This window comes from Canis lupus, chromosome 30 (assembly GCF_011100685.1).
Source record: "Canis lupus familiaris isolate Mischka breed German Shepherd chromosome 30, alternate assembly UU_Cfam_GSD_1.0, whole genome shotgun sequence".
In the NCBI taxonomy this organism is placed as follows: Eukaryota; Metazoa; Chordata; class Mammalia; order Carnivora; family Canidae; genus Canis; species Canis lupus.
In genome coordinates, this window is record NC_049251.1 from 9,211,771 (window position 1) to 9,234,869 (window position 23,099).

General features: G+C 52.0%; 2 protein-coding genes and 1 long non-coding RNA gene across 3 annotated transcripts in view; 1 reads left to right on the top strand and 2 right to left on the bottom strand.

The window, feature by feature from the left end:
* The window catches only part of SPTBN5 (spectrin beta, non-erythrocytic 5), a 47,666-nt gene extending 41,717 nt beyond the window's left edge, over positions 1–5,949 (bottom strand). Inside the window, exons 1-4 of the mRNA XM_038580144.1 lie at positions 5,731–5,949; positions 5,291–5,458; positions 2,266–2,382; positions 424–581 (exon numbers count right to left, since the gene is read on the bottom strand). Of these exons, the coding sequence (XP_038436072.1) occupies positions 424–581; positions 2,266–2,382; positions 5,291–5,458; positions 5,731–5,949 (662 nt within the window). The remainder of the gene's footprint in view (positions 1–423; positions 582–2,265; positions 2,383–5,290; positions 5,459–5,730) is intronic.
* A 3,356-nt stretch (positions 5,950–9,305) lies between these two features.
* The window catches only part of EHD4 (EH domain containing 4), an 80,928-nt gene continuing 67,134 nt past the window's right edge, over positions 9,306–23,099 (bottom strand). The window contains exons 5-6 of the mRNA XM_038580145.1: positions 19,543–19,707; positions 9,306–13,361 (exon numbers count right to left, since the gene is read on the bottom strand). Of these exons, the coding sequence (XP_038436073.1) occupies positions 12,825–13,361; positions 19,543–19,707 (702 nt within the window). The 3' untranslated portion in view covers positions 9,306–12,824. The remainder of the gene's footprint in view (positions 13,362–19,542; positions 19,708–23,099) is intronic.
* On the top strand, positions 20,676–22,790 carry LOC119866876. The gene is made up of 3 exons (XR_005381532.1): positions 20,676–20,947; positions 21,052–21,257; positions 21,794–22,790. It is a non-coding gene; the product is annotated as an uncharacterized LOC119866876 (long non-coding RNA).

Sequence of the window (23,099 nt, forward strand, 5' to 3'; positions counted from 1 at the left end):
TACCCACACATTAGTTTCCCCTGGCGGTAGTCTGAGCCCCTAATGAAGGAATGGGGCTCTGATGGAGAAGGGGGGTTAATTTCCCCTCAGGGACCAGGCTTATGGGGGAAAAGCTCCAAAAGGGTAGGTACTTGGCAGGGAGAGGACTGAGAATAGAGTCAGGGAAACAGAAAGTGGAGAAAGGCTGGGGTCCAGGGCCGATTCCATGGGATTTCCTAGTGAAGGGGGAGGGCCTCGGCTCTCAGCCTTCTCCACTTCTGTGCCCAGGGTGCAGGGGCCAGGGGGATGTGGGAGATGGGCAGGTTGAGGACCCCAGCCTATTCTCCCTGGTCAGCGGTGGGGGCCTCTGAGAGGGAGGCTGAGGCCGGCCCCAGACCTGGTCGGGGCTGAGAGGGTGCTGGGGCTGTGCTCCCTGGTGCACACCTGTGTGCATGGATGAGGGCACTGAAAGCGAGCCCGTCACTCCAGCTGCGGGAGAAGTCGGTGATGTTGACGTTGGCATAGCCGGCCGTCTTCCGCTGGCACCAGACCAGCAGAGCTTCCTTGGCAGATAGCAGGGCTGCGCTGGCCCCAAACTCCTCCTGGTAGGGCAGGACAGTACGTCACCATGCAGGCACAGCTGTGAAGGCAGCAGAACCCGCAGGCAGGCCGTGGGAGAGGGGGGCTGGGCCGGGTTGTGATCCCTCTCCCCCACCTGGAGGCAGGTGCAGCTTGCTCTCTCTTCAGAGCACCTGCTTTTACTCGATTTCATTTGTAGTGGGTGGGGACTGGGGCTGAGAGAGATGGTCCTTCCAGAGAAGTGGGGCACCTGAAAGCTGCTACGTCTGAGCAGCTGGCTTTGAGTCACAGTTGATGACCTCAGGAGCAGGAGCTCCCGTTTCTCCAGCCCTTCTGATGGGCTGGGCATTGTGCTATCAATGGGCTTCAGGGAGTTGAGGCTGGGATTTGTTAGAGTGGCTCCTGGGCCCCGTGGGCTGTCTGCCAGCCAGGCACAGGGCCCGTGCACGCTTGCGGCCCTAGGAGGTGGCACTGTTACTGTTTACATTCTAGGGATGATGCAAGGAGGTACAGAGGAGCAATTAGGTTGCTCAGTGTCCCTCCACCAATAGGGCAGGGACTTCCCTGACCAGGACCGACTGACGCCCACCTCCAGTTGGTGAGCCCACCTGTCTACCACCCTAATGGCTCACAGAGCTGCTGAGGGCAGAGCCTGTGCTGCCTCTTCAGGCTGGGCAAGGGCAAGGACATCTTCATTTGGTTGCAACCCCCTCCACCCTCCATGTTTCTCTTACTGAGAATTTCCTTTATTCTGTTACTCTTTGTTCCACCTGCCTCCACTCTGCCCTGCTTTCTCTCCTCCCCCTCAGTGCTCCTTTCCCACCCCCTTCCTCCCTGCTACTCCCCCTCCTCCAGTCTCCATTTCTGGTTCCTGTCCTTCCCTCAGTGGTACTCTCCTTCCACCCACTCCCTCCCTCACCTTCCCAACCCAAAGTCTCCTCTCCTTCTTCCTCCCCAACTCTGTGCTTCCTCTTATTTGCTCCACCCTTCCACCAATTCCTGCTTATAAACCCAAAATGTCAGAATAGGGCAGGTTGCGTCTCCTCCCTTGTCCTTTGGGCCTGGGGGCAGCAGAGCAGGGGGAGCGTTGGGGCCCAGAGCACATGCACTCAGCAGCAGGGCGAGGCTGGCAGACATGAACCAGAAGAGGGTCTGGGGCGTGAGCATGGGAGTGGGGGCATCTGTTTTGCAGGGAGCAGAGCCTGAGCCAGTCAAGGAGCAGGGTGACTGGTCAGGGGATGACACACCTACTGCTCCCAAGAGAAAGCAGATGTGTCAACTGGGACTGGCTTAGGGGACCAAGGAAGGAAGTGTAGCTGCATGGAAGGACTTGAGGCCAGTTAGAAATTCATCCATCAGGGACACCTGGGTGGCTCAGCAGTTGGGCGCCTGCCTACGGCTCAGGTCGTGATCCCAGAATCCGGGATCGAGTCCTATATCAGGCTCCCTGTGGGGAGCCTGCTTCTCCCTCTGCCTGTATCTCTGCCTCTCTTTCTGTGTGTGTTTCTTATGAATAAATAATTAAATTAAAAAAATGAGATTCATCCATCACTTCATCCACTGCATAGATGCTAGGCTTTGGGGACACATCTGGGCAAAGCCCCTGTCTTGGGGCTCACACTCATACGATGGATTTCTAGGGTCTTCCTGGGTTTGGCCCAGATCCATGGCCAGGGCTGGGCTGGGCAATTGGGAGCTGGGACATACCCTGTCCAGGGAGATGTGGGAAATCTGGAAACGCAGAATGATGACCCAGATGAGTCCCAGGATGAGTGTCTGGTCTCCATCCACGATGTTTTCTGGCCCAATGAAGGGTATCGGCACCTGTGGGCACAGTGGGCTGGACTCAATTGTGAAGCCCGTGTGCCAGAGAAGACTCAGAGTAACCAAAAATCCAGGGGGTCTGCTGCCAGATGGGAGGGTCTTGGAATCCATCCTGCTCCAAGGTCCCCAGCGGAGAAGAAGGCAGGGCACAATGCCAAGCAGGTGAAGCCTTTCTAAGTGGTTGCAGCTTCAGACTCAGGTCCTCCCGGGCAAAACCCCAGCCTGGTGGGCGGGGCTGGACTGCTGGGGTCGGGAGCTCCCTGTATGCGGACTATAGATAAACATGGGCCAAGATCAGTGGCTTGGCCCTGGGGGTTGGAAATGAGGGGTCATAACAGTCCATGTATGAGCTCAATGGATAACAGCAACTGTTTGCCTCCATCTCACAGGGCATCTTGGAATGTCCAGGGAGTGCCTGGGTCCTTGGCTCCCACTTCACTCTCAGCCCTCTTCATCAGTGTTCCATCTCCTGTTAAACAGGAAGATTCCCAAGCTCCACCCAATCAGACTCTCCTGGGCCAGGGCCTGGGACTTTGCATTTGGACGAAGTCCTCAGGCGGTTTTCCTGGCCCTAAAGTTGAAAACCTGCTGCTCTAGATCTTGCCCACATGGACAGGGAGGAGGAGTGAATGAGAGGAGAAAGGAACGGAATAAACATCAAAGCCTCACAGAAGCCCTTTCACCCTGGGCTCCATCTTCCTCTCTTGGATCACAGGGCTCCAAGGCCTGTGGGATTCTAAGAGTTCCTTGGGATTCTTTGTGTAGGTCTTGGGGTCTTTGTACTGGCCGTCCCTGCTGTCTGAAAATATTGCCCTCAGTAGCCACATGGCTACATCCCTCTCTTCTATGTCTTTACTCAAATAATCACTTTTTCAATAGTATTTTCATTAGCCACCTTATTTAAAATCCAAGCCCAAGGACTGTTCCTCCCGCTCAGACACACCTGCCTGACCCCCTCACCCTGCTTGGGTGGGGATCTCGGTTTTGTTCCCTGATGTCTCCTTAGTCGGGTGTCTGGCATATAATGGGTAGTGGATAAGTACATACTGAATGGAGAAAGAAGGGGGAAGACTCTCCATAAGACCTGGAGGGAAGCTGGCTTCTGCCAACCACCTGCCTGGTGGATGGGGCTACACCTCTGGGTACTGTCCCTGGGTACCCTTTGTTGTATCTGCCTGAAGTCTGAAGGATCTACTCCGTGCTCAGCCTTCCTCTCCTGGCACATCAGAGCCCTTTGGCATTCTCCCCAGCTTGTAGTTGGAGCAGCCGGTCAGTGGGGTGTTGGAGGCTGCTCAGACTGGCTTGCGAAGGCTGATCTTCCCACTTTGTGTTTAGTGATATCTCACTGGTAGCTTGGAATCAGCCGCGGTGGAGGTATCGATGCTGCAGAAATTAGCAAATGCTACAAACGAGGGGTTTTATTCCCTCTGCTCTCAGAGCTGGTTGTTAAACATTTAGCAGCACACTCTGATCTGGGTTCAAATCAACTGTCTTCCCTGAAACTGCAGGTGCCTTGCTTTGCTGAGTGTGGTCCCCAGAGCCTGGCATGGAGTATCCAGCACATGACAAAGTCTCCAGAAGTGAGTGCATTCCACACTCTGCTACTCCTTAACCCTGTGTGGGGGCAACAGTATGTATAATAGAGACGAGACAAGGCTGTCACTATCATAGACTATGTATCAGTGACATGCTGTGTATCAAAGCTCGAGGGGAGCTGCAAAGCCTCTGACAAGGGCCACAGGGCTCCTGCTCTTTCCAAGTACCTGGAGGACAGGTGGCTGGCTCACAGGCTCTTGTACCTGGGACTAAAAAGGGCCTGGCATTCTGTGGCTGTCAGCTTTCTACTCCTCCCTGTGCTCAGGGACCACAGTACCACCATCCCTAGCTTTGGCTTCTAAGCTCCCCAGCCCCTCTCAAGCATGCCAGGGTCCCGGGGGCTGTGACTTCCAACCCAGGATGTAAGTGACAGGCACACACAGGTTCAGCCCAGCCAATTCCACCCAGCTCAGTGATTTGCAGCCTCCAGGAACAGCCACCTCATGGCTTCAGGACCTGAGGCCAGGTGCCCTGTGGGCTTCTCAAATACTGGCTGTCAGTAAAATGACCCCTGCCTACCTGCTCTGACACTGGCCATTAGGTCCTTACAGGTCCCTGGGGTTTTTGCCTCTTTTAATGACTATTTCTTTGGCCAATCTCTTTCAGGAGACTGTGGCTCCCCTCTCCAGCCCCTCCCTGCTAACTGAAGCAGCCTCTCCAAGGCAGACCTGCCTCTTTTCCCTCCACCGTGTGGCTCAGTATCCAGGGCTCTTCTCCTGTGTCCTACCCTCAGCCTGCCTCCCACAACCCTGCATCCAGACTCTGCTGGCCCACTGACCATGTGTCTTGCCTGATAAATTATTTCCTTATTTAGGAAAGGAGAAAGTTAAAAGGAAATCAGGGTGCCTTGAGGCTCAGTCAACTGCCTGCCTTCGGCTCAGGTCATGGTCCCAGGGTCCTGGGATCAAGCCCCCATTGGGGCTCCCTGCTCTGCGGGGAGTCTGCTTCTCCATCTACACCTCCCCCTGTTCGTGCATGCACTCTCCCTCTATGTCCAATAAACAAAATCTTAAAAAAAAAAAAAGAGTACACTGAATCTTACAGCTTAGAATCCTGCAAATCTCTCATTGCAGGCAACTGCGCATTTCATATGAAGGCTGTCCCCCCCGCTGCAACCACTTTGGTGCCCTCTAAGCTGGGAGTGCTGTTCAAGGAAAGGCTGTACTTTCTGGACCTCTGTCCCCAGCTGCTATTCCTGGAGTCAGGCTCCCGATCCTCTGCTCTGCCCTGGCCAGCCCAGAAGGATGACCTAGCACTCCAGCCGATCCTGGCTGCCTGCCCCCGGCCCAGAAGCGGTCTCCCCGGTGCCCACCTTGCCCCTAAGGAAAGCCAGAGCTCGGCTGCTGTTCTCCAGGAAGTGTGCCCGCATGTGGCCCCGGCTGGGGGGTGGCAGGGCCTCCCCCGAGATGAGCTCCAGCAGCCGAAGTAGGTGGGTACCATCAGCCAGCTCTCTGTACAGGTTCCGGATCTTGATGCCCACCTAGGCGACGTAGGGTAAAGGCACAGGGTCAGCGCCCCCCCACCCCCCACACGTCTGGTGGATCCCAGGACCCGGGAGGTACAGCCCAGAGCAGCTTCCTCAGGGAAGCACAGCCTCAGCTGTGCTGGAGGGTCAATAGAAGTGGCTTCAGCTGGGCTCTGGGGTCTGCACGAAGTTGCAGCCAGGTGACCTCACAGCTGGCCCTGAATCTGCTGGCCGGGGAGTGAGGGGGACAGTAGAGGTGGGCTGCGGGGCGCCGCCGGCACACTCACCCGGCCATGCCAGAAGATGTTGTTGATCCAGTTGGTGAAAGTCTTCTCCTGCATCCGTGTGTGCTGCGCCTGCAGCTTGCGAACGAGGCTCATCTCGTAGGCAGAGTCCATGGTGGGACGGGCCTGGGAGAGCTGCCCCGGGGCTCTGCGGCTGGCCTCCTGCTTCAGGTGCCCTGTAGCCCCAAGGAGCTGCTGGGGACTGTGCGGCTGACCAGCCATCGGGCCTGCAGCCCTTTAGGGACGAGGGGCCTCCAGATGCTTCCCTGAGCTGGAGATGTTGAGGGGTGTGGAGGCTGGGGCAGGGGCGTGAGCGGTCCTCATATTTGGTGGGGGGTTTGCGGCTCGGGGCCTAGCCAGGTAAGGTTCTGGTGCTCCCGCTGGTGCCCTCAGAGCCCTTTGCCCCACCCCACACCAGGACTGGCCCCTGCTCCTTGGGATGAAAGGATGGGCAGAAGGAAAACAGGAAACTGCTCACCTTGGCGATGTCTGTACCTGGAAAGAGACCCTAGTGGACAGATGGGAGCGGCAGATAGCAGGGGCTGTGCTGGGAGGGAGAGAACCACAGGAGAGGCCAAGGCCCTCCTCTTGAGCTGGAGGGGCGGGGGTGACCGCACACAGCCGGACATTGTCCTCCCACCTGCCAGAAGGCTTGGCCCAGACTGGGAGGGGGTGGCTCTGGAATGTGCCAGCCTGTGGCTCCAGGATCTCCTCCTCATCTTCCCCCCTCCCATGCTCCCAGCATCAGATGGGGGTCCTGGCTGTCAAGACACAGAGGCCTGTGGGATGCGTCTCAGGTTGGCTCTGGGTGGGGGTGCCACGAGGGTGCTGCAGTCCAGGTAAAAGGCACCTACATGGCAGAGCCTCTGGACAGAAGCTTCTGTACCCCCTTCCCAGTCTGGGACTGCTCTTCTATACCCCTGCAGCACCTAGGGCGGGGGTGGGGTGGGGGGTGGGAGGCAGCATGCCCTCTCATCCTGCCCAGGGGCATGCCGCATAGACGGAGGGGAGTCCTTGGGCCCTGCGCTCGGCCTTCCAGGCCCTGACCTGGCCCAGGTGCACCCACAGTGGGTGCTCCCTCATGCTCGGGGGCCACTTTCTGAAGAGGGGTCTCCCTGGGAAGGGGTAACTTGGGGCTGCAAAGGTGGTGGAAATGAAATGAGAGTCCCCTCCAAAGCTGGAGACGTGGTGTTCGCTTTTGGGGGGTTCACGGTGAGGACCCCAGCACCTGTGCTTCCAGAGAGCTGTCTGGGTCTTGGGGCTCAGGGCAGGGGCTGTGGAGGGAGCCTGCAGGCAACTCGCTCTCCCTCCCTGAGCAATCTGGAACTGCATGCTGGAGACAGTTCTAACTCCGGTGGCTTCACAAAATGTTCTGGCTAAACTCTGTACTGCACGTTCACCCGGCAGCCACGGAGACTCTTGAGAGGAGATGCAGCGCTCCTCAGGCAGGTGTCCTTGGTAGCCAAGGCTGGTGAGAGGAGGGGAGGCCGCAGGTTGCCCTCCAGAGCTGGGCAGGACAAAGCACTCCAGAACTCCACGCCCGAGGCTGGGAATGAGGGGCATGGTGCTCTTGGGGTAGTGTAGCTCCCCTGCATCTGAGAGGAGCATCCTCCCCTTGCCCTCTCCCTGTTAGGTCCCTCCTGCCCCTGGCTGGATTCCTAATGTTGGAGTGAGCTCAGGCTTCTTCCTCGCTCATAACCCCAGATCCAGTCAGTCCTCAGTGGCGGCTGCTACCTGCTCCCCAAAATTCCATGGTCTACCCTCCCACCTGGTCTACTTGCACTGCTCCTGCACGGCCCCATCACGGTTCCCTGACTCCACATCTTGCCCGCACATCAGCCTATGCACAGCCCACCAGTTACCTCCCAGAGCACAACTCTGCTCATGCCTATGAAGACTCCTCATTACTTGAACAGGACCAGAACCTTCCTTTTTTTTTTTTTAAAAAAAAAAATTTATTTATTCATGAGACACAGAGAGAGAGAGAGAGAGAGAGAGAGGCAGAGACACAGGCAGAGGGAGAAGCAGGCTCCCTGCAGGGATCCCGACGTGGGACCAATCCCGGTTCTCCAAGATCAGGACCTCGGGCTGAAGGCGGCGCTAAACTGCTGAGCCACCTGGGCTGCCCGACCAGAGGTTACCTGCCCACATTTGGGCTTCAGCTGTTCTTTCAGCTTAGAATGTCTTCTCTGTTCCTCATCGTCCACATTTTCCTATCCTATCAGCCCCAGTTAAAATCTTGCTCCTTCTAGCAGGTTCCTTGCCCCTTGCTCCCAGCTTATTTCTCCTCCTATTAATACCCTTGGCCTGGGGCATCTTTTATGATGAATTGCATGATGCTTTGCACACAAACCTCAACAGAGATTATTGTATTAGGTTGCTGAGTGGGGCTGGGGAACTGCTTTTCTTCCTCCTTAGCTCAGATGTAGCTAAAGCCATTGCACATGTGGCAAAGGAACTGGTTCTTTTGCTGCGGCTGATTGCAGCCCCTGCTGAAATGAAAATCCCTTGCTAGTCAATACAGTTTGGGATTATTTATGTGGCAAGTAACTAAAATCTCGAGTCAAACAAACATAAACAATATAAAAGGAATGTTTTGACCCAGAGCACTGAAATGTCTGGCAGGAAGAGGACTTTAGGTGAAGTTTGATCCAGCAGTTCAAATGATGCCACCACAGGCCTGGACTCTGTCCTCAATGCTTCCTTCACCTTCATGCCCCAGAAGGTGGTTGCTTTAGCCTAACCTCAGTCTTCAGCCCCCAGTAGCTCTGGGCACTCCTCTCAATGCCATTCATGTTGTAGCAATAGTTTCACTTCTTTAGAGAGGGAGGACGTCTCTCTCAAGAGTTAGAAGAGAAGTCCAAGGGGCTTGACTCTCACAGGCTTGAATTAAACCACATGTCCATTCCTAAACCAATTTTGTGACCTGGGGAATGAAATAACTCTAAGTGGTTCAAGCCAGTCAGGAGAAGTGTCCATCTCACCCTAACCTCATGGCTCAGATGGAGGGTGGGGAAGTAGGGAGCATTCTGCAAAGGAAATTCTGGGTCTGGATCACCACAAGGGTAGATGGGGGACAGTGGGGAAAACCCAGATGTCTGCTGTGGTGGGGGTGGGGGTGTGTGTGTGACAGGAGGCAGGGGCAATGCCAGCCAGGTAGGGGGCTCCAACCTTAGCACCACTTCACTATCAGGCACGGGGACCTGCCTCTGAGCTGAAGAGCACCAGGCAGCAGGCACCTATGTCCTTTGAGCACGCTCAGTGATGCCCTTCCCAGCCTCCGAAGGGCCCCCTCTTCTATCCTGGTTTCCAGTCATCCTCAGCTGGGGACTGCTTCCAGACCTGGCCTCTGCCCCCAGCAGGAGCTGCTTGCCAGCTAAAAGCCCCACTTTGGGAGTCTCCCAGCCTAGAGGATCTGCAGAGTTGGGGGTCACCGTGCCGTGCGGGATGGTCACCGCACAAGGGGCACGCCCTCCCCACTAACCCCTCGGCCTCATTTCAGCAGGGAGCCAACAGATCCCTGCTTTACTCCTTGAGACAACTGGGTCACTGGAAAACCAGAGCCAACGGAGGAAAGGTAGTGAATATTTTCAGAAGTTTATTGATCAATAGATTGTGTCTTTTTTTGACACTTCTAAACAAGATTACAAAAAAATAGAAGCATTGTGTATTAACTGCATTGGCGAATTGACATGTAACTTGATACACTCTTAAATTAGGCCCATGTTTACCTGAATAAACTCAGTGGTTACCTGTCCTAAGAATGTTAATCCTCTGCTACATTCCACAGAGGAAATAAATCGCTTTCCTTATCTTCAGGGCAATTTCCCCAGGGCATCGGTCTGGGCATAACGAAGAAGTGCGATGGTGCAGAGTGGAGAGGCGCCGGGGCGGTGAACCCCATGCCGGGCGGGGGACGCGGTGTGGTGTGGTGGGCAGGCGGCGACTGGGGAGACCAGCAGAAAACGGGGAAGGGCTGTGGTCGGGGGCAGTGGGGCCAGGGCTCTTCGGAGGCTTCCCTTGGGCTGGTCATCAGGGTAGGGGTCGAGGGGAGGGCAGGAGGCATTGGCGTCTCCGCACGTGCTCTCCGACCCACCTGGACACCCAGTCCCGTGATACGGAATTCAACTCCTCAAAGGCCCACCATCCTGAGGGAGGAAGCACGGCTCCAGATCTAAAGATGCTCTAGCTGCAGGACAAACATCTCGAGGAGAACCCAGTCCAGCCCTGGACAGGCGAAAGTGGGCTAAATGAACGGCCCTCCCCATTGCAGGGTGACCCCCAGGCCATTCGTGGGTGCAGTGAGGGCTGGATGCCTGCATGTCGCCAGGGAGCTGGATGGCTTCCATAGGGCTTGCAGCAACACTTCTTGCCAGGTAGGGTCAGCAGGGCCTCATGAGCAGGCTTACGGCTTGGAACTGACTTTGGGAAGAGGCCAAAATTGTTTTTCCCCCTAAACTCAAGGCTGCGGAGGTTTGTTACATGTATCACATGCTGGATGGAAAATAGATTCAGGATTTTTAGATTTTCTTTTGTGGAATTGTGGAGAGCATGGAGAGTTAGTTTCACAGTCCTAGAGCTGACCTACCTCCACCCTCCTGCCCACCTGTAAACACGCGCGGGATGGGGTGCTTTGAAAGTTGGGGCAGCGTGGGAGGACCATGTGGTCGGGCAATATGAACAGAATTCTAAAGGGCTCTGCTGTCCCCCAGCCCCGTGGCACAGGGAGGTGGGATAATGAGTGTTGTGGACACAGACTCAAGGAGCTTTGTGTGGATCCTGGGAAGATATGGGTCCTCATCCTTGGCAGCGGTCCCTAATCTTTTCTAGTGCTTTTCTTTCCAATCCACTTTTCAAAATGAAGGACTTCATGTTGTAAGAAAAGACGTTAAGAAAAATGGGCATGTGATTTCTCTTTTTTTTTTTCTTTCTTAGCAGCTGCCAGATGTTCTCCTACCTGACGGCATGGGGGTAGTGATCACAATGCCATGAGAAGCTTCCTTCCATGTGGAAGGCAGAAACCTCAGTCTGCTGGCCCTCTAATAAAAGTTTTCCTGTAGATCTCTGCATAGACAAAGCTTGGCCATATCTGCATATTTACACATTGACAAGTGTCAAGAATACATACTCATGTGGTGTGTGTGTGTGTGTGTGTGTGTGTGTGTATATCTTTATATATGATGATTGAGAAGAATTAAAGGAGCAGGATAATTCTGAATGGAAAATCAGCTTACCCTGGGATCTCTAAACCTTTGGAGCAATGAATTCTCTTTTCTTCTGTTTTGCCCTTTAGTGGACCCCCTGGTGGGTACACACTTGGGCAGTCCTCAGGCATTCACCAAACCATCTGTTTATATGACAGCACTGACATAAACCTTTCTTTGTTGTGTTTGTAACTAATTTAAAATTAATTTAATTTAAAAGTGCTCATTAAGATTAAAAACTGTATTACAAATTTACTTCTCTTAAAATGACATTATTTAGGAAGTAAACCAGGGAGTGTGAGGGCTGGCATCTGGACAAAAGCTTCCTCCCAAATATAAATTTTCTCAAGTCTGCATTTCTGACTCGGATGTCACTCACAGGTGATATCAGAGGAAAAAAAAGTGGTTTTTGGAAGGCTCAGGGTGCACTGTTCTGATTTGATTCACTTTGGTGCCATGTGGCCATTGTCATGTTGTGCTTCTCTTTTGTATTGCATAAATAATAATGAAATGAATCCCTAAGCTGCAGCGCACAGAGGAGGGGCAGTGACAATGAGTATTAACCAACTCCACTTGACGGGCATTTGAGCCAGTGAACTGGAGAGGTTTATACCAAGACTCAGAAAGAGAACACTCAGGAATCAATGGGCAGGTATCTACCAAAATCCTGCCATGTTCTTTTTATTTTTTCATCAGTGACTTTTATTCAAGCATCTCTGTCCTGCACTAAATCCTGCCTTGTGAAGAAAAGGTTTCATATGAAAGAGTCCATCCTGTTTCTGTATAAAGGCTTTTCCTATAAGAAAGAAAAGCTGGACATAATAAAAATGCCTTTTTTTAAAAAATAAAAATAGTGTCTAAAGCTAGAAAGTGACCTTTTCTCCCTGACAGCTTGGGGTGGGCTTGCCTCTCCTTCTCGTGTCCCTAGGCACAGCACACTGCAGCTACCAAGGGATGGCTTTGCTGAATTTAAATCCTGCCATTGACCAAGAAGCCTTGGGGACATGTCACCACACTGACGACTGTGGAGAACCACCTCTCTCCTTTACTGTAGGTTGAATATGATAAATAGACTTTACTACACATTATTGGGTAGGCCAGTGAGAAAAGCTGACCTTCAAGACTTCAGCATGACTTGAATACTAGAAATTTTGCCAGGGGCCAATAAAGATTCTGACTTCCAAATTCCTAACCAAATACCACTTTGCTGGGAGGGGTCAGGGTGGGGGGAGCTCTGGGTGGGTTAGTCAGGGGGCTGCTGGGTGTCACAGATGCTCTCTGCTGGCCTGGCTGTCTGTTCTGTTTGAGCTTGCAGGAGGGATGGGTGCATACAAAGGCACAGTGAGCCCTCCTTTCAAACCTAGGGGAAGCAGTCTTCTCTTTGGTAGACGGTCTGGAGAGATCAGAAACCTTCTGTGCTCTATTGTTTTCCACTCTCATTACAGCAGGAAACAAAATAAATAAGATTAACTTTGCTCCCTCCTCGTACCCTCTAAGGGACAGACAGGAGCCAAGGCAGGTGCGTGATGATGTGTGGTCCAGTGCAGCACAGGCTCGCCTGCTCCGGAAGAGCCCCCAGCTTACCCCCTCTGGTTGTGGGATTCTACGCAGCCCGCCTCCGTCTACCAGGCTTCCAAGTACTCTTTGGTCAATTCCTCTTTTTTCTCAACCCTTTAATCTCCTTATCCACCCCTTCCTCCCAATATTAATAGAAACTCAGGGAATTTTGGAGGTGAAGGAACCTCAGCTAGTGTCCAGTGTCTGCCCTCCTCATTCCACAGGTGGGGAAACTGAGGCCATGGCCAGGGTCAGTGAGTCAGCGGCAGCACGGGCCTCAGGCCCAGGGCCCCCGATCCCTACTGCCCACTGCCTGCCCCAAGAGTAGCCCACCCTTCAGTCGGCCTTCGGGAAGGACTTCCTGTGGGACGGGGGCACGAGGTGTGGGGGCAGGCTGTTGGGCAGCTCGTAGCCATCAAGCTTGATCTTGATGAGGTGCTTGGCCAGCGCGAACTCCTCCTCGTCCAGCATGCCGTCACAGTCACAGTCGGCCAGCTTCCAGATCTTACCCAGGACGCTGTTGGGCAGCTTGGATGTCACCATCTCCTTCTTGGCATTGACACCTGATATCTTGCCATTGACGGGCGACAGGGTGTAGAAGAGCTCATCGTAGACGGGCTTGTCTTTGGCCACGACCCACTCCTCCTCGTCGGCACCCTCCTTGGCGCCCTCCCCGTAGCCCTGGTTGAAGGGGCCCTCGGTGGTGCCGTCGAAGGCGCCACCCTGCACGAGCTGCGTCGGCGTGCTCATCTCCTCCTGGCTGATGAGGTTCATCAGGGATGAGATCTTACTGCTCAGCATGTTGTCTACCGCCTCGATCAGCTTGGGCTTCAGCGAGTGGAATTTGGTGAAGTCATAGTTCTCCAGCTGTTCCTGCAAAAGGAGAAACCACACACTTGGTCACGTGCGCTCGCTTCAGGAAACAGACAGGAAGCGGAAGAGCTGGAGGCAGAGTTCTTCCATAGGCAGACATCCCACCCCATCCCTGGGCTGCTCCAGAGCTCTCTCTTTGGTAAGGTTCCCACATCCGAATTCACCAGATCCAGGAGCAGCTTTAGGAATAAGAAACGAGATGCGTGGAATACAACTTCTTGCTGGCCTTCTAGAATTTTCTTAACAGAAATATTACACATAAAGCCCATATAAAAACTTCCATACTTGGAATTATCTGCATTTATATGGCAAAACTGCTGTTGAAGACATTTTCCAAAGGTCATAAAAGGCCCCAGGTAACTCTCACAATTCAGAACAAGTTTGTCTCCCGCAACGAACAGGTGGTTTCTTCCCTTTGACAACGAGAGGGTGTAGCCCCAGCACCCCAGGCAGGGTATCTGAGGAGCAGTAGCTTTTCTTACCTTAGATGTCTGATGTAATGGTCTCCTTCTTCTTCCTCTTAGTTATGTAGCTTTTCCTTTTCTAATGACTTTCTTCTATTTCATGTTATCATTTTTCCACTGTAAGCTAAGTCAAACCCTTCTTGAAAGTAGGCTACGACCTCTCATTTCTTATATGGGCTTTATGTGAAATATTTCTGTTAGGAAAATTCTAGAAGGCCAGCAAGGGGCCATCCACATGTGCAATTATCTGGAGATGAAGTAGGGAGATCCTTAAGTAAAGGAGGTTTTCATATACCCCACAGACCTGACTGTTCTTGGCAGAAGTAACGTCATGGACAGTCAGGGGGGAAAAAGGGGCAAAACTCTGTGTAATCATAATATCACATCTTTATTGTAAAAATTTGGGGAAAAGCTGAAAGACAAAATAAAAAATTTAAATCACTTATAATTCTATCACCTAGCAATAACTTCTGCTAATATTCTTTGGGCACCCATTACTAGCCATTTCTATAAATATGTGCGTGCATGCACACACACAAGCATACTTAAACTGAAATAAGACCACACTGTTTGACAACCTGTGTTTTTATTTATTTATTTATTTATTTATTTATTTTTTGACAACCTGTGTTTTTAAGAAAAAAAATGTATCACATCTTTCCCTGAGGATAATTTTTATGCAACCTTATTCTTAATAGCTGTATAAGATTAAACTACAGCTGGGCCATTCTTCCTCTACCCTATCCCATGTGGTTGCACGTGTCTCCAATAGAGTATCAAAATGGGTCTCTAGAGGGTCCCAGCAGGGCAGACATTCTGTGCTATCACTTAGAATTGGGGCCCTGAGCTTCAGATGGAGGGACAGAGCTAAAAGCTAAACAGCTTGATGGATCTTTAGAGAGGTACCTCCAACACTCTTCTCAGTAGCGAACTCTGACGCCCTCAAATCACGCAGGGCTGGGCTGGGCTGGGCTGACACCCGGTGGGCAGCCTGTGCTCAGCTGGAAGCTGCAGGGTGGGGAGGGCCTGGTTTCTAAACCCATTCTGGTTTGCGTGTCGTCGATCCTCACCGACAGAGCAGAGTCACTGTGTGCCAAGTCACCGCGTGCCACTCCAATACCAGGACTAAACAACACTGCCAACATGTTGGGCTCCCCCTGCCACTATTTCAGTCAGCCGAGGGGATTGGGACGAGAAAGCCCAGGAGGAGACCCGGCAGCCTACACAAAAATCCAAGTGCTGCTGGGGTAAACAAGTCTGGATTCCCCTGGGTGCACAGACACCTACCCTGCTTCCTCGTGAATGAGCCTGAGCTCTGAGCACACACAAAGCTGCTGTGTCTGGCCATGCAGACGAACGAGGGCGGTATCCGCCCGAACTTTCCATCCGCTTGCAGGGTACATGGATTCAGACTGCAAACCTCTGGGAAGCTGGCAGGGGAAACGGCCACACGTTTGCAGGGGTGGACAGCAAGTAAGAGCAGCAGCCACCCTTGCCTGGAGGGCACAGAGGAAGTAAACCCTACACTCTGATGCCGAGGCCTGACCAGGGAATGCGGGTACAAGTGAAACCACTGCCGCCCCTGCCTTCCATCAAGTTTGCTCTGAAAAGAAATCTTTGTATTGGGATGAATACACATTGGGGAATTTAAAGATTTACCCATCAACAATTGTATCCATCAAAGCCACCATGCGGGGGATCCTGGAACTTCTCCCTCCCAAACTACGAAGGTCAGTTCCAAGCCCAGTCTTTGCTGGGCTATCTCTTGCCCACTCCCAGCATTCACCGGGAGCAGTTTTTCAATTTACAGTTGGGCTGGGCAGGTGGGGGTGGCTCTGCTGCCCTTTGCTGTTGAAATGCTGCCAACTCATCAGCTGAAGAGGGGGGCAAATTCTCTGAGGAGGGAAACTGAGTCTGTGATAAAGGGGGCCTTGCTGGTGTCCTCCTTCTCCGGTCTGGACACATCAGTGTAGTAAGTCAGATGCCCTCCCGAGAGGATGCAGGGCAGACACAGGCTGCTTCACCTGCAGGTCACAGGCCTCTCCCAGCACTGGGCAAAAGCCTTCAAAATACACTCAGCTCACTGCTAGAGCAGAGTCACCCCAACCAGCTTGGTCTCTGAGCACACAGGGAGAGCAGAGACCTAAGCTGGCATCGGGGAGCTCTCTGAGCCATGTGACGATCAGAACAAAGTTACCTCCCAACTTATGTCCCGGCTGCTGTCCCAAGCATAGTTGACGTGAGGCTGAACACCTGTGTTGGAGGGGATGTCAGATGTTCAACAGATTCCAAGATGACAGAGGCCCTGGCCCACAGCCTCAAGCCCCCAAAACTTCCTAACTTGAAGTATCAGGTGATGGCAAGCATCCAGGACTGCCTTGTTCTTTGGGGATTTCCTGAAGGGACTGGAGTGGTGTATTCAGGGCCTACCCAGCTTCCTGGGACTTGCTCTGAAAACTGCTGGTCTCTTAAAAGCTGTGTGGGCATCAGGGCTAGGTCAGGATCTGAGAATTTCACTACCCTACAGGTGCTAGGATGTAAACACACACTAATTTACCAATGAGCTCATCTAACAATTCACTGGGCCACATCCCAGGTGCTGGGGATACGGCAGTGCACAGGACATGGGTCGCTGGCCTCATGGAGCCTTATGAGGGAGAGAGCCACTGAATAAATAAATGAGTTACGCTGAAGCACAACAGCACTAGTGTAATGAAGAGCATACATCCTAACAACAGGCTCTGCTGCCAAAACTTCATTGCCAGCCACAGTCATTGTGGCAGATACTGTAATCCGGAATGTACACTCCGTAGGGGCAGGGATGTTTGCTGTTTGTTCACGGATTTATTCCAGGGACCTAAAACAGTGCCAGGCATGGCAGACTCAATTCATATTTCTTGGTGAGTAAATGCACACAGGTGAATGAGGGTACCTAGCAGGTGGCACTTCTTGTTCCAAGTGCTAGGGCACTCAGGCCTCTCCTGAGATGCTAGAAGTGGGGCACGCGGCTTCCTTGTCGTCTTCCTCAGGGACTGCCCCTCTGCTCCAGCTCTGAGAGGTCTGGGTTTCCTCTGACACTGCTGGGCCAAAGCTAACATGGCCATGAGCACCTCTGGTCACAGTGTGCTACCTGTGTTATGGGAGTTCACCTGGGGACAGGTTTGCAGGTCTTGTAAAGGAGGCTCACGGTGGCTTTCTGCTGGGCTGAGTGGTGCCTCGGGTCTGGGGACAGGGCACCTTCTTGTGGGTGGGGCACTGTGGTGGCTCGTTAGCCTAATGAGCCACCACAGAAGCCCCAGTAGCCCATTGTGTGCACCGTGTACTTATCCAGAGCTTTCATTTCAGTCAAGAAACTAATTTTTCATAGAAAAATATCTGAAGGCTGCAAGGAAACCGCTGTCCTTCAGTTTGGTCATGGGGTGCAGGGCATAGCCCAAGGGCGTGAAGCTGGGCCTGCTGAGGAAGACTACTCTGGAGGCCCAGTAGCCCTCCGATTAGCCATCCTGGGATCCGAATGGCTCGCTGTCCCCCACAATTTGTTCACTGAGTACAAGAATACCTATTTCATTCTTGGAAGAAAAGAGATGTTCTGGATTTAGTTTGAAGCCAGCTAAGTCATGTGTGACCACATCATATATTCCACATGCACTTATCAGCCTCAATCCTGCTGTCACGACAGTATGACTCACTCCTATGTTAGTGTATCCTTTACAGAAAGTTTGCATTAAAAAGCTGCCAAGGCTGAAGCTTCCCCTCCTGCTGCCTGTCGCTCCTCGCCTCCACTGCTCCATCTCTCCTCCTACGATGCCCTCCTGAGGCAGCCAGGCCAACTTGCATGTCTTCGACCTCTCTTTCTCCTGCCCCCTCCTCCTCTGTGGCTCAAGGCAGACGATGGCCCCTGGAGGCCTCCAGGGTGTGGCCAAAATTGCAGGATGCTCTGTCCAGCCTAATTAGTGCTCTTTGAAAGTTGGAGCTACAATTTGAAAACCAGAGGACTTTACACGCAAATCTAGATTTGCAGCTTCTCGCAAAATCACCCAGGCCTGTGTTCCCTCAAGGTAGCGGCCACACTGAAGTGGGGCACAGATTCCCTGCCCTGCCCCAAAGTGGGCCCTCATAAGTTCTCACTGTACTTGCAGACTTGTTTTCCTCCTAGGAGAACCATATTTCTCAAAACCCACATCTCCATCAAATGTGGGAAGACAAGAGAGAGTCTAAGGGGGTGATGTGCTTTTGCTTTGCCTGGCCTGCCTCATGAGCCACTGGCATCTGAGTCTGGGTGGTCTGCTTTCCAGGGAAGACTGTGGCCTCTAGTGCAGATGGGTCCTTGCTCTGGACCAAAAGATGGTAGTCTGGCTCTGTGAGGAGCCAGGTGGCGTAGCCTCACTTGGGAAGACATGGTCAGCACTGATGTCCTTAAATAACACTACTGTGGGGTGGCAGACACAGACATACTGGTCAGGCCGGGGTGGCTACATGCAGCACCCATCTGGGCTTATCTGGGGCTGCTCAGACACACTTAGGGAGACTCTAACATCAGGCCAAAAGTTGACCAATGGCAACCCGTAAGCAAAATCTTTAGTGAGCACAACTTGTTGTGCCCAGTGGAGTCCAGCCATGGATTCTGATTAGGGTTCTGAGGTTGCAACCGCAATATTGCCTGAGTATATACTCCCATACTGCTTGGCAGTGCAGGCCCGAGGAGGCCACCTGAAATGACCTCCATGGTCACTGTCAGCTCTAATTCCCTTAAGTTTCTGGGAATCCAAAAAACAGGTGTCACTTAATGCCAAAACAACTTTGAGCACAGCCTAAGAGGGCCGCTCATCTGATTTTTTGACATGATCTAAATTTACTTCTTTTTTTAAAATTCATTATTTAAATTCAATTTAGTTAACATGTAGTGTATTATTAATTTCAGGGGTAAAATTCAGTGATTCATCAGTTGTGTACAACACCCAGTGCTCATCACATCACATGCCCTCCTTAATGCCCATCACCCAGTTACCTCATCCCCCCCACCCTCTCCCCTCCAGCAACCCTCAGTTTGTTTCCTAGAATTAAGCATCTCTTATGGTTTGTTTCCCTCTCTATTTTCATCTTATTTTATTTTTCCTTCTCTTTCTCTGTGTTCATCTCTCGTTTCTTAAATTCCACATGAGTGAAATCATCTAGTAAATTTCTTTCTCTGACTGACTGATTTTGCTTAGCATAATACCCTCTGGTTCTAGCCACATCATCACAAATGGCAAGATTTCCTTCTTTTGATGGCTGAGTAATATTCCATTGGATAAATTTACTTCTTGAAATATGTCCCTTTTTGGTTAAATGTTTTGGGAGGCAGGCAATCTCTGCTTTATTCATAGAAGCCTATTATCATGGATTACCATTAGGAAGATGCATTCATTGCATTCTCTATCCTTTTTTTAAAGGTGTATGTGGAAGGGAGGGAGGGAGGGAGAGAGACAGAGAGAGAGAGAGACTTAAGCAGGCTCCACACCCAGTGCAGAGCCTGACATGGGGCTTGATCTCATGACCCTGAGATCATGACCTGAGCTAAAATCAAATGTTGGATGCTTAACTGAATGAGCCACCACAGTGCCCTGTGTTCTCTCTCCTTAAACCATGAAACCCTCATGCATACCCTGCAACCAGCCAGACAAGGTGGCATTGCCTCTCCATCACTTGCCCATGATGCTACGATGGGCTTCCAGTACCTGCATTGCCTTGACTTCTGGGAAGTCCCCAGCAGAAATCTGGTATTCTCGCTGCAGCTGAAGGTAGATTTCTGGCAATCTGCTGATAAGCTCTCTCTTCTTGTTTTCCTTTCCGAATACACTCGGCATCTCCTTCTTCAGGTAGCTGATAATGTAGGCATGGACCTGAAGGGGTTTATAGAAAGGATATACTATTTAGAACTGCACCAGAAAGATAAACAGGATGGCATCTTAAAGGTATCATAACACATAACAGGTACCCACGCAGGGTCATGGCCCTTGAGACAGAAGGGTGAGGATCAGAGATGGGGGTTTGGGTGGTACATTACAAGCCTGCCTCTGGGTGTGTAGAATGTGAGGTATATGAAGTACCTCTGGATGGTGCTGTCTATGGGTGTCTGGGAAGAGGCCCTCCTCCAGCTCTGAGCACCAGAGAGAGAGCTGGCCTGGGGGGTCAGGTTTGAGAGCTGGAGTTGAGGTGGTGGCCAGAGCCACAGGAGTGGTTGAGACCACCAAGGGAAAGTGAGCAGAGAAAACCACTCCCAAGAAGGTCCAGGAGGAGGAGGAGGAGCCAGAAAAAGACCTCGGGGTGTGGACAGTGACAGATAAAGGCTGTGAGAGAGAAGGGCCAGGGAGAGGGGACACCTGAGTTGGGCCCTGTAGATAGGGAGGATGTAAGGGAGGGCTGTGGCCAGCCAGGAGAGAGGAAAGTGGGGACAGCGGAAGGGAGGTAACACACTGGGGGGCCGTATTTGGGGCAGTGCCGTGGGTGGCTGCGCACATCTCAGGTGGGGAAGGCAGCCTGCTGTGGGTGCCAGGAGCCGCTGCAGGACTAGATTGAGCCTCCGCTAACCTCCTGCAGCGCTGATGAAAGGTCTGGGAGACCAGAGGCCAGAATAGGGCAGGGAGCTCCATGAGCTCCCTGCTTTCAAAGCGGGCTGGGGTGGGCAGACAGACCTGGGGGGTCTGTGGCGCTGAGTTGTGAGCCGCTGTTTTGAGTCTGCGCAGGGAGTGAGCAGGGTGGGTGAGGCCTGGGCAGAAAGACCTTAGCTCTGGTGATGAACCAGAAGACCTAAAGAAAGTTTCAGCAGGGCTGGTGCCCAGGAGCACCAGGAAACGAAACTGGAGGCTGATGGAAATGGCTGATCTAACGTAAGTGGCTAATCTGCATGGAAATCTGTGCCCAGTGAACAGAGAGATGAAAATTCCTGTAATCTCCCTGTGGAGAGTTTGAACTCCAGGATCTCTAGAGATGGCACTGAAGCTCTTTCTGCATGAGATCGGTTGTATGGGACCAGGCTGGATGGTGGAAGCTCCCTCTAGGAAAGGGACCCCTGGTACATGAAGGGAAGTTCCAGAAACCCCAATCAGCTGGCAGTAGCAGGACTGGGACCGTCACCTGAGGGTTGGTGAACCCTGCTGGGGGGGGCGGGGGGTGGTGGTGGTTCTGTTTGGCTGTGTCAACCCCTTCCTTAACATTTCCACTCTTCTGCTGATTTCCAACTTTAGGACATGAAGAAACGTTCGTTACAAAAGTTCTCTTTGTATGTCAGAATTCTATAGAGTCATTTAGAAGTCAAGAAAATAAAATAGGAATGGATGACAAGCAGAACAGTGATTACAGAAAGAAAATGACTGTGCAGTTATGGAAAATCTTTTATTGAAGAAAACAGACTCCTATAATCTTGTGGAAAAATGGAAATTGATTAAAGGGGGTAAGCAGAGACATCCTCTACCTCAGCTGAGAGCCTCTGTGTACAGACACACACTGGGTAGAACCCAAAACATTCTGCTAAGATCTGAATACTAAGATAAGTGCATAAGTGCATAATGTAAACGCTGACGGCCTCAGACCAGACAACGCTAACGTTTCTGTCTACATAAAGGTCATTCAACATAAGCACACCCTGTGCTGCCTGGCTACTGCTACAAGTACAGATGGGGACTGAGGTGTCTAAGCCTCTCTGTCACTAGTAAACTTATTTACCTATTTTTCAAATTAAAACTGATTCTTTGATATAGAGAAACCCCAAATTTGGGAATTGTTTGAGTGTCAGACTTTAACTGCATTCCTGAGGATATGATGAATAAGTGGGTAAGACTAGTAATTTCCTTGCCCTGGACAGTGAATGCCTGGCTTGGTTTGGGGGCGCTGAAAGAGGGCACTGTATCACAAGGAAGCACTTAGGGGGACTGCCGTACCCAATTGGGAGAACCATATGTTCACTAGCTGTCCTTGTGTCATTTCCAGGTCTTCCCGGAACTTCTAGACGAGGCCTGTGGATACCTCTCCCATTCATGAGCAGGTCTGCCCTGAGCTGGAGCCACCCCAACTGAAACGAACTCCCAAGCTGCTTAGTCTAACTATCTACATGCTTTGTTACTGAGCCTCACCCTCAGAGCACAGGCTTGGGGCAGCTGCCAGACCCCTGCAGGGCTCCCAAGGCTCCCTCACTACCTACTAATGTGGATCCCTTGAGTTGCCAGGCCTCTGCTCAGGGAAGCCTGACTCCCCACTAGGATTGGCACTGGTTTCTGAACACTGCCTGATGCCCAGGGGCCTGCTTTACCTGGCCTGACTGCAGGTGATATGCACCTGCCACAGCTCTCCACCCATGGCCTGGCATCTGCTTCCTCATCTTGGCCCTCCTGGTGTTCTTTGGCTGATGACCAAGACTGCTGGATGGTGGGCTGTCCTTGGATACCAGGCATCTAGTGCCCTGACAGAAACTGGGCCTCAATTCCTTCATCCTTCCACCCTGCCTGGCACTATCTGAGTCATGACCCTCAGGTACTCTGCTCATGCTGCAGGCTGCTCTCAGCAGCAACCTCCACTTTCAGAAAGTTCTACTGGCCTGTTTTGTGGGAGTCTCCTGTTGTGCTGCTTCTGCATGACCACCCCCTCCTGCCCTTCCATGGACATCCTGACAATAACCCAGGGTCAGATACGATGTTTGGACCCTGCCTTTAGGAAGCTTATCAAATTACAAGGTAAATCATAATCCTTAGCATTGCGGCGCATTACATCTGGGGTCTGTATCTAACTGAACTCCCACTAAATTTATGTGACTTAACTCAAGGTCATACAGCCAGTTAGGAGGTGTGGAGCTGGCATCAGCATTCAATTGCCTCATTCCTGTCTTACAGGATATTAGAGTCCACTGCTATCTGTGTCTATGCATTAACAAATCTTACCAAAGCTGCTGAAATCTGGAATTGAAAATGAACCATGTCCTATAGAAAAACAGTGTGGAAAACTGTGACTTGAGTTTTTGGTTTTGATTGTCTCTCAGTCCCAGGGATGCTTCAGGAAAGTCATTTATAGCCTCCTTTCCCATACACAAAAAACACATACATTATGGCACACGACATCATGACACCATGTAGGATGAGGGTGAAGACAGCAATCTACTGGCAGGAGGGCATAAGTTATAAGATAACTTTCTAAAGACTCTTGGTAAACGGAGGGGACAGCCCGGAGGCTCATTCTTGCCCTTCTGTGTCAAAGAAGTCTTTCCAGATAAACACAAGACTGAGGGCCAGACCAGGCAATGGTC